Source organism: Apteryx rowi, unplaced genomic scaffold, assembly GCF_003343035.1.
Source record: "Apteryx rowi isolate R43461 unplaced genomic scaffold, aptRow1 scaffold_182, whole genome shotgun sequence".
Taxonomy (NCBI): Eukaryota; Metazoa; Chordata; class Aves; order Apterygiformes; family Apterygidae; genus Apteryx; species Apteryx rowi.
Genome location: NW_020448108.1, coordinates 441245 through 452413, shown reverse-complemented (window position 1 = coordinate 452413; position 11169 = coordinate 441245). Strand labels below are relative to the sequence as shown.

Genomic DNA, 11169 nt, shown 5'->3' with positions numbered 1-11169 from the left:
TCTGGCCCGGTCTGTCTGCATGGATGTACATCTTGGACTATCTAGAGACAAAATATCCCAGCTGGTGATGTGGAAGAAAGGCAATTTTCAAAGTATCCAGCTATCACATCATGTGGTATTAGAGTCTAAAATTGTCATACTCCAGCAGAGCACCTACAAGAAAGAGGGAAAGGAGAGATGTGCAGAGAAAATGTCTAGAATGATCCCGTCCAGCAAACAGTGAAGAGCAAATTTTTACTTATCATGATGGGGAGTTTGCAAGCAATCCATTAACTGAAAGACATTGATCTAAACTATTCAGCAAATCCTCAAAGATTCTGACTTTCTTTGTATGATTAAAAATAACTTTGCAAACAATTTGCGAAGGGAAAAAATGGTAACCAAGTAATAAATACTCCAGCACACCTTGTAGATGATGTATCCCTTGCAATTCCTCACTTCTCTTGCCTTAGTAGGCACTGACCTCAGAGATGTATCTGTGCACTGAACTTCCTGCACTGATTTCCCTGGAGCTCTTCATGGTGCAGGGAGCTAAGCTGATGCATAAACCTTTGCAGGAACAAAGCTTCGGACGGCAGCGCCTGCAAGCCAGGGACTGCTTCTCATTATGAGTTGTCTAGGCCACTGGGACCTCATCTTGGCTGAGGCCTGAAGGCACAACTGCAAACAATAACTATAATTAGCTGTAAACTGCATGCATTTCAGCTTTGTTAGGAAAAAACAAACAGCAAACTAATAACTACTTCGAGTAAAAGCTAAAGGACCATTTTACTTTTTTAAGCTCACGACTAAAAATATCTTTGGAACCAAAGAAAAGTTGGTGTCCCCAGTATTTCACTTCCACTGATTTCACTCAGTACAGCCGTGTGTTGGACTCATCTCCCTTTGCTGTGTCCAGATACAGAGACGTCTTCTTTTTGTGGTTGGCATAGATGATCACCAGCTTCCCATATGTATTTTGTCTACTAGCCATCTGATGTGTTTCTGCAGAACAAAGTAACTTCATCTTGGTCAAGCATATCCTCTCATTTGTGTTCATATTTATAATGTAAATTTGCATTTCTTCAATTTAGAGCAGCTTAGCTTACAACAAGGCTTGGTAAAAATTTAGAAAAAGTCATAGGAAATGAGAGGTTAGCAGTTGTTTGGCAATCCTAAAAATGAAAAGGCTTTAACAGTTAACAGCCATTGCTGTCAGTGTCATTTCTAAATGCTGTAATCAGCAAGAAAAAAGGCAAAGAGTCATTCTTGGACTTATTGTTGATTTGTTGTTGTCTTGTCGTTATGTTTTGTTGTTATTGCTAGCTCCAGAATTCCTGGAACATCCTTAATATATGTTTGATGAGTACTTCTGCCTTTAATTCAAGTTCAAGAGAGCACTTGCCTATGGGTCCTTGCTCCCAGTCAATGTTGCAAGCCCCCAAAGTATCATGGATATTATGCCATTCCAAACCACTAGGATTCTCACACATAGTTCTGGCCACCTTTTCTCCATTTGCTCCTCAGAGGAAACACTACTTTAATATGTACGTTCATTGCAGAAATGATTGCTAATAGGAAGTTGAAACTGAGAGGTCCAGCAAGGAAAGGGAACTCCAAAGATCTCAGAGTACCTTCCACTGTGATATGTCATGGCTGCACAATTTCTTCCCTTGAACCACTCCTTTCAGTGCTGTGGGGAGCAAAACTCACACCCGCTATGTCATGTTCCCAGGGCATCATCATCGGTTAGATTCTCCCTAACATAATTATTGATTTTTTTCTCTTCTACTCATGCAAATGTTGCTCCCAGATTAGCCACTCCACACTGTTAACGCTCACTGTAAATGCTGGGAAAACAGGGACTACAAATGATTTGACATTTTTTGAAAAAAGGTGATACAACATAGACCGCTGTGATAAGAAGGGGCAAGAGTCAAGTTAGTCAGACCTTCTCAAGTCTGATGCTCCTCTAAAGCTTCCTAGAAAATGTGACTTTCAGTCTTTCACTTTAAATAGAGACTTGGTGAATAATAGGATATTTTGGAGGTAATAATGTTGTTATCCAGCATCCAAAATAGTTACAGGAATGCCTCTACCCATGTTAAAATCTCCTGGGCTGTTGCTGATATTAAAATGAAATATTTTTTTTCTCCCAGGGTATAGATGTCACTCCCACTGTGTCTACTCACTTTTCCCTTCCACAGAGCTTATGAGATGTCTGTTCCCAGGATAAGGCTCTGCTTTTGCAATTTGCTGCAGCAATTTTCAATACTGGCAGCCTCCTTGGCAAAGAAGACTGCTTTCAGCTCCCAGATGCCAACCTCTCCTGCTCTAGCAAATGTATCTGTTAAGAAAAGAAATGCAATCAGCAGGGGAACAGGTGGTTTATTGCAGCCAATCATGAAAGGTTATAATAAGACAGAGGGAGTCTGAGAGAGAGGAGAAAAATGAAAGAGAGAAGGACTAAGCTGAAGGAAAATCCAGTGGCAAGAATTTTTTCCACTGCTGTACTTACATTGTGCTGAAATTATGGCCTGCTGATTTTACTATATTGGGTTAGGGTATTGTTTTGGAAAAGCATTTGGCCATTGTATTCCTCACTGTTTGCTTAAAAGGAATTCTAAAGGGATTTGCTTTCTCTTGTTTCATGAGCCCCACGTTTTCACACTGACCTAAGTGGATACACACCAGCTGGTCACGTCCATCACCACAGCCAAGTCTGAGAATTCCTGATTATACTTAGATCCCATAGACCCCGCTCAGTCTTTAGCGCAGGAACTTTTTGTTAACACACCATGGTCTAAAATGAAACAGGCAGTGAGCTCCGTACGCGTTGCCTGAAGGAGCCGTCTATTTTTCTGGATCAAACATGAAAGACCTCCTGAACATTCCCCTTGTACACATCTTCACCCTGGCAGCCTTCAGCTTGGCCGAGAAGCTTCCAAAAGGTTTGTTTAAAGAGTTTTCATCTTTCTCTGCTTTTGCCACTTGCTAAGGAGATTTTACAAGGGAAAGGCATCTCTGATAACTGTGGGGTGGGCACTGTTGTATCATTCCTGAAAGCTGCAAAAATGTGCTTTCAGCTTCATCTGTCTAGTGGTCACTGCTGTTTTTAGAAGGTTATCAATGAAAATAGTCTCATGTTTGTGTCATAGAATGAAGCTTGTTTGCCCAGGAATAGCTTTTAGTCCCATTCTAAAGGACAGGGAAGACCTTAGGTCCAGTCTGTGTGGGATGGACATGTTTCTCATCAAAGGAATCTTACAGGTTTAAGCTACTGAAAGCACAGTGTTGTGGAATCCAAAGATTTATGATATTCTGCATGCTTATGTATGCTTACAAATGTATAAAGCTTAAAGATGAAGTAAATAGCTTTAATGCCTTTATAGTGAGTAAGTTTATCGATACAAATGTTCTTCATATCTATTGCATAGAACATATAATTATTATACCTACTTCCTCTCTGGTAGGCACACGCGCGTGCACACACGCACACACACAAACAGATGTACACCATTTCCAGCTAATACAAGAACTGAAAGAAAGTCTGTTCAGAAAAGTCTTTGAGGTACGAAGTGCAGCAGGGTTCTTCTGGATTTGCCATATGTAACCCTGTGGACAAACGGTTCCATCACATAGCGATTATCAGGATGCCAGAAAATGTACAGCATCAGGAAAAAACAAAAAAATCTCAAGAAGACCAGTAGTCACCTGTTAGGTCAACATCCCTGCTATTCCCTTGCTGTATTACAATTGGAAGTCAGGCTGCCCTCAGAGCTGAAAACAAAGATCTCTTCTTTATAAAAAGCTTTTGAAACCAAATGTTGATTTTTTGCAAAGGCAGTAAAGTAAGCTGGTGAACCATGCTCTTTTTAAAAGCTCTGGTAAAACAGGATTGGAAGGACAAGAAAAACAAAGAGGAATGGGAGTGATTTTTTCCTGGTGGCACTGTACAATGAAGAGATACAAACCCTTCCTTGAAACAGTGGTGTTGAATATTTCTCCAGCAATTGAAACATCATGTGTGGCTGGATTGCCATGTTTCTTGAGAGAAGCTGAATATGCAAATACAACGAAGAGATATCCTACAGAGGTTCTGCAGTGTTAGCTGGAAACACATTTGCGAGCAGTTTTTGACTAGAGGAGTTGCAATATTTCAAAGCATCTGTAACACTGCAGTGCAGATCAGCTCTATTTTTTGTTTTGTTTTGTTCTCTTGGCTTCTCCCATTTTAAAATTACAAATCAAAAATCAAAACCAAAATAATCGGGTACTTTCTGGTGGGCTGAAAGCAGAATAGGGTTTGATTTTCTCCCAAAAGACGAGGAACAATTTGGCCCTGTAACTGGCTGGGGGTGATTTTGCTATATCCAGAAATTACAGCAGACATTCAGGCAAATGGCACCTGAGTGGCTTTACAGATGTGTAAGTTATTTGATTTTCAATATAATTTAAAGCCACAGTGCAACCTACAGTTGTCAGCCTGATGATTGTTGCACAAAGATCTTGGGCCGTCTTTAAACAAAAAGGTAAATATATCAGTGTTTCATTTTGATTTTATTTTCCCATGTTTAAATTTGGCAATATAGGCACCATAAGTTTTGATTTCTTTCCTGGGAGAACAGTGGCTGATACCAATAGCTGAGCATTTTTGATGGCTCGTTATAAAGAAGCACCATCGTGGCCATTTTGGGGCTCCCTCGCTGTATTATAACAAAATGGCGGTATACCGCACCACTTACTGTGTCGCATCGATATAGCACGTATTCTGGGTTTGTGTCCTTTTTCCCTCTCACCGTAGCAAAAGGAATATTTTCTTGACCTTCTCTGCTCTCCCAACATTTAGCTAGAGTATGGGAAAAGATAAGGCTGTAGGAGAATAATTACAGGATGCCTTACTGTTGCTAACGTGATTATTCTTCAAGGCTCCCAGGCTTTCTGTGAGGATAGGCTTGATTCTGTCTGAAGAGTTGTGTGATTGATTTCAGGGGATGCTAGATCAGACCTCCAGTGGACAATATTGCTAAAGATAATTGTGTCATGTTGAACTAAAAAGATACCAGGAAACTCCTTAACTGTTCCAAATGAATATATTTACTATATAAACCTGACACTCCTTGTTTGCCCAAATAATAAAATGCTGTCATTATGCGCCTGGCATCCTGGCTCTTAGTACAAATCTAACTTTATTCTTTGTCAGAGTAGCCATTCCTATTGTGACAACGCAGTTATAAAACTGGTTGCTTTCAGTTTGGGTTACTGTATGAATCTACATTTCTCAGGGTAAAAAGAGCACCCTTCAAGGGAGATCAAGGAATATTGACACAGCAATAAAAACATCATATATAAAATTAGACCATAAAATGCTATTTCAATCAGACTTACTTCCATCAAAACCTCATAAAATCTGTCATGAAATAATAACAGCCCCTTTGAAGAAGACAGCAGAGCCATTAATGGAGGTTATCCTCCAAAGACAGTTTTCACCAGGGAAATTTAGGCTTTATCAAAAACTTTCATTCAGTTTGACTGAAGTGGGATTCAGCCCAGGTGCAATATGCACAGACAGTACCTTCTATCTAGTAATAAATCAAAGCCTGATATAATTTAAAGCAGTGATCTCAAACAACAATCCTGACACACACATGTTTTAATTAATGTTTGTGTAAAATTCTTAGTCCTATCTTAGTTGTAGTTTTAGGATCCTCTTTTCATATAAGTATAGTAATTATTAACTATGCAATCTGAACTCATATAATACAGAATTGTTATTGACATAGATTTATTTGAATGACATTTCAAAGGCATTGGACCTTTTACATAAACTTGATAGTTGAAGTTAACAGAGTAAGTCCATTTTTAATTTCCCTAGCTTCATTGCAGCTGCACTCCAAAGAGGTTCTAGTTTTTACTCCCATGTAAATTAAAAAAGAATTAAGATAAATGCCTTATAACTAACCTCAGTAATTTATTTTGGAGTATCTTGTTTTTGCCAATTTTTAGGAGTGAAGGGTAAAATTGGTGCTGTTTACTTTTTGCAGATATTTAAATCTAATTGCACAAAGGCGAGTCGGCACATATTATGCAGGCAGGCTTTTTCTGTGAAGACACACAACGTGCCAGATAATGCTACAGTAATCAAAACATATCCTGTGATAATTTATGATGGGTAGGCCGTTTTTTTTTTTTTTGTATTGTGAAGGAGCAGGAAGATTCTTACATCCATTGCACATTTTCAAGGTGGTGTTTAAGGAACATGGTATGAAACTAGTTCATCTAGGCACAGCTGTCAATGAAATCCAGTCCAGCAAATATTGTATGTATGTCCCTCACAGCTATATATTAAAAGTCATTCATGTGTCTTTGGCTGCAATGGCTGCAATGCATACCATGTGCATGGAAAGTGATTCACTAGGAGTACCCTTTGATCCCTTCCATCCATGCTTCAGTACTTTACCACTGTGATGGAAAATGTGTTTCTAAAGATAAATTCAAATAATGTGTGATGATAGGTCTGTGATAATAAGCATAAGGTGCAGTTACTAGACTTTTAACTATGGTGTTATTTGGTTAGAGAAGATGAGGAAAAGAGAGCATGTGCACTAATTAGGCTATGAATACGGGACACATGAAGGGCCTTTACAAGCCTCCCTTTGAAAAAAATAGTGTTATATTTTAGTTCCCCCCCAAAAAAATTGTGAAGAAGAAGCCCAAATCTCATACCTTGTGTGCTAATAACAAGGCACTCTGCCCGCTCCAGGGATCAGGGGAGCGCCCCTTCACTTTTGTGTACCATTTCTTGCAATACCAGCTCATGCCTAGCGGCCATAGCACATGGAGAGCCCTCACAATACAGCACCCAGTGCAGTTCATCTGGTGTGAGAGGAGGGCTAAAAACAAGCGAAACGCTGGGATGGTTTTAACCACTCTGCACTTGGGTCACTCTATTTTGTACTCTTCAGAGAGCACCAGGGAAAATGCAAAATGTAGAGTAAACAACAGCGGGCTGAAGCAAGCAAACGCTGAGTGACCTCAGTTAAAGTGAATGCATGGAAGATGCATAAACTGCATCCACGCTGTGGAAAAGGCTGTGGAGTGACCCTGCAGGGATGTGTCTGTGTCCGCATTTGGCCTGCCCATGCCAGGAGCCTGGCACCATCAGCATCCTTTGTCCGGACGGCAGCAGGAGGTTTTCCTCATTTTCTTCTCCTCTGTGCAGCTCCCTTTATCAGCACTCCTCTGGAAACAGTGGACGCACTGGTGGAGGACGTTGCCAAGTTTGTGTGTGTCGTGGAGTCGTACCCTGAGCCAGAGATTACGTGGACACGCAACAGCATTCCCATCAGGTAAGGAGCAACCCTGCCTGGTGGCATGCAGGCAGCCAGTGTGAGGAGGCTGGCAGGCTCTGCTTCCAAAAAATCTTTATTTTTCTTCATGGTAGAGGCAGTAACTGGAAAAATCAGAACTGGTCTAGGGCTGGAGGGACAATGAGTGGCTGTAATTTTTAGGGAATCTGTATTCCTTAAGGAGTGATAAGAGCACCCTGGGGACTGTACAGACATGTGGTTGGTGGTAACAAAAACAGAAAGCTATTGCTAATACGCAGAGTGGGGAGTCTAACCTCTGGCTCTGCTATGTGCTTTCTTAAATGAATGTGGAAAGCCATTTTCTTGGCAACATGGGCTTGTTTTGAATATACATGTGGAGGCAACAGTAGTATGTGGCCTTGAATTTTCTCTGAGTCTCAGTTTTGGTTATGTTAGAAGTAGCTGTCCTTCACAACTTTACACACTTGAGCTTGGAGAGAGTCAGTTTCTGTTGTGAGCTATGCAAGGAATTTGCTTTCTGGCCTCAAGTGGTGCAGTTCGCTTTGTTCCTCAGTTTACTCATTTACAAAGCAGGATAATGTTATATAATAATTAAAGGAGGCATTGCCAGACTTGCTGCCTGAGTGTTTGCAATGCACTTGGAAACTTTACATGGAAAGGGAGCAAAAACATTATTGTTCGCTTCTGGATCTAACAGAGGGAAACTGGCTTTTTTGTGTTATGAACTGTGAAACGTCAGTCACCATGTACCAAAGTGCCTCTGAAGAGGGACACCTTGGAAGTGTGTTCTGGAAGTTGCTACTATTGCTGCAGCTCTGTCGATGTAAAGTAAACCAGACCCAAACTCTTAACTTAGAAATCACTTTGCATCTGCCAAATGGCTTTACTCCTTCTTGATCTCTGTTTGTGATTCTCTCCGTAATGGAAATTTACAGAATAATCTTTGTGCAGTACAATTAAGGCCGGTTCTCAGTGCAAAATTTCTGTGTTAGGCAGGTGCAGATGGTTTCCTGAAGCATGATTCTTACTGCTAGGGTTGGGCATCCAAACTGCCTGTGAACTGTGGGCTCTGCAGACTCTAAATAAGTTGGCAGTAGAAAGAGATCTTGTTGCTAGGAAGGCCATTTTAGAATAAGAAAAAAACAGTTGTCTACACATATGCATGCTTGCCTTCAGAAATCTTATTTCGTTGCCTGCAACAGAAGACCGGCAAAACCTCGATCTTAATTCTCTGACAGGGCTTCATATGACATGGAGGTCTAATTTTCCAAATCAGGTCACCTTTCTCCTAATTCCTTCCCCATAAGTGACACCAAGCCTGAAGGTAAAAGCTGGCTGAGCAAGCCGTTCACGTAGGACCACAGGGGTTGCATGCTTTTCTTTTCCCACAGACTTTAAAGATCCACTCTCCTGCTCTAAAATCATGTGGAAAACAGACCCTTTTTGGTTCCAATCTCCATTTCAAAAAGCCCATCACAGTTTTCTAAAAGGCATCCCATTCTCTTTTAGACACAGTGCCCTTTTCACAGCATCAACCAAAAGAGAAAATACTAATCCAAAAAGCTCTTCTGATGAGGCCAGAGAACTTGGCTACTTTATTCCTTTCCTGGGGCTTCTGAAGCAGCAATAGTAGCAGCAGCTAAATTGCTTTCCCAAAGCTGTGTTGACATTAACGGTCAATGCTGCTGGATACAAAAATTTGGACCAAAGGCAGGGAAATAGATAAGCTGAAACTATTTCAATTACTTTCCAAGAGCATGGGTGAAAGTATTTGCTCAATGGAAAAGGATCAAAACAGTGGACTTTTTTCTAAAAAGAGTATAAATATATTTATGTGTGCGTGTATGTGTGTGAGTGTGTGTGTAGAAAACTTCAAAGAGACTAGTTATTGCAAGCAATAAATAACAGTTATTTTATTTATGAAATTTTCTTCTCTTGCCAAGGTTCAGACACTCTAAATGAATGGCTAACCTTCGAAACAAAACAATGTGTAAACATTCAGCTTCAGTGAAAGTAGTGTCAGGATACAGGCTATGGTCGGTATTATTCTTCTGGAAGCACCTTTCCGTGTTCCTTTCGGTCTTGAAATTTGTGACAAATATGCCATGGTTAATGGCATATAACAGTTTACTATAGGGAAATCACTTGCTCCGTCATTTTTATTTGGAAACTAGATAAACCAGTGAGAGGTTACAAGCCTCTATAATAAAGCTGTTTGGCTATTTTGTGCTGTGTGTAGATCACTACAGGCAAGATAATCTGCCCAATAGTCCAGGGATTTCTCTTACCTGTCTGGGAGATTGGACCTCCCAGTCATGACATAGGCTATCCTGGATAAACTTTCCTCTGTAAAAAGAAAAAGAAAGAGAACCTGCACATTTTACAAAACAGGTGAAAGTTTGTTATACTCTTCCTAGGGTAAAAATGGGGAGGGAAATACAATCCTATAACACTTAAGACCGGATGAGGTGCTTTTGTAAGGAAATTTGAGCCTATAACACCTTAAAGGGCATATTTAGATTACTCAGTACAATTTTTAACAATAGAAGACAAAAAAGCGCATACTTAGGCTTTGGATATTTGTGACAACTTGGGAGGCAATCCTCTTATTGGGTCTATTTCACTAATGTTTGTCAGAATCAAAGGCCAATTGCATGAACATGCTTCCAGAAGGTATCAAAAAAGGTGTGAAGGTCAAATGCTAAGGAATTTATGAAATGTTATGCAAATCTTGTTCCACTAAACTGATAGGAGGTTTCACCATATTTTTCCAGAGTTAATTACTGCTATCATTAAGTTATAGCTACACTTGTATCTTCCAAACTTTAGATGACTTGTTTTCTTCAGCACGATTTTATTTTTTTTCATAAAAACAACACTTCTATAGTTCCAAACAAATAAACAAAAACACTTCTAGATGCAGACAGAAGAATGTTTGGCTTTTGGTTGCTGTCTTTTTTCATAACAAGAAAAAATATTTCCAGAAAATTATCCATTTAGGGAAAAAAACATTTTTTTACCTAAAGAAGGTTTCTTTAAAATGTTTCAGCCAGTTCCCATTCCTATGTAGACAGTCCTTCCATTGCACTGAATGATTATACCTAAAATAGGAACCAGCTGGATTAAGATCACTTGTGCTCATGCCTGTCTCTTGGAGACAGGAACCCAAGATACTACTGTGAGACATGTTCTGTCAATACCGGATTGGGGGCAGAAGTGCTGCCACACCAGTGGGAGTTAGGAATTGTGTGGTTTGGTAAGAACCAGAACAAATCATAAAGCTCACCTTGGCATTTTCAGTGCCTTTCCCTATCTTTACAGGTTAAAATTAAAAATTATCAAATTGCCTTTTGTAGTGCCATCGGCAGTTTGCAAATACACATGCAATTCCCTCTCTTTGTTCCCTGCCTTCCCTCTGTCTCCTCACAAGTGCTGTGCTGTGCCTTGCAGGCTGTTCGACACCAGGTACAGCATACAGAGGAATGGGCAGCTCCTGACCATTCTGAGCGTGGAGGACAGCGATGATGGGGTGTATTGCTGCACAGCGGACAATGGGGTTGGAGTGGCTGCACAGAGCTGTGGGGCTCTGCAAGTGAAAATGAGTAAGTGCGAAAACAAATAAGCTCAGCTGCATGAGGGCCAAAAGTGGCCTTCTCCCCAGAATTGCCTAACTGTTCCCGGTCCACTGGGAAAAAAAACAACAAAACAACCACAACCCAGCTTCTGTCTTTCTCTATTTTTGCACATCTGTTTGAGCACACTGGGTTATGCATTTGGTTCCTGTGTCTGGTCGGTTGGTTGCATACGTGCCAGGATCATTGCAGATCTGTCCAGGCTCATGCATTAGGCATAAGACTTG

General features: G+C 40.4%; 1 protein-coding gene across 1 annotated transcript in view; it reads left to right on the top strand.

Moving 5' to 3' along the window:
* The first annotated feature begins 2851 nt into the window (after positions 1-2851).
* MUSK (muscle associated receptor tyrosine kinase) overlaps positions 2852-11169 on the top strand; it is a 57174-nt gene continuing 48856 nt past the window's right edge. Inside the window, exons 1-3 of the mRNA XM_026061555.1 lie at positions 2852-2930; positions 7202-7328; positions 10761-10912. Coding sequence (XP_025917340.1) covers positions 2852-2930; positions 7202-7328; positions 10761-10912 — 358 coding nt within the window. The remainder of the gene's footprint in view (positions 2931-7201; positions 7329-10760; positions 10913-11169) is intronic.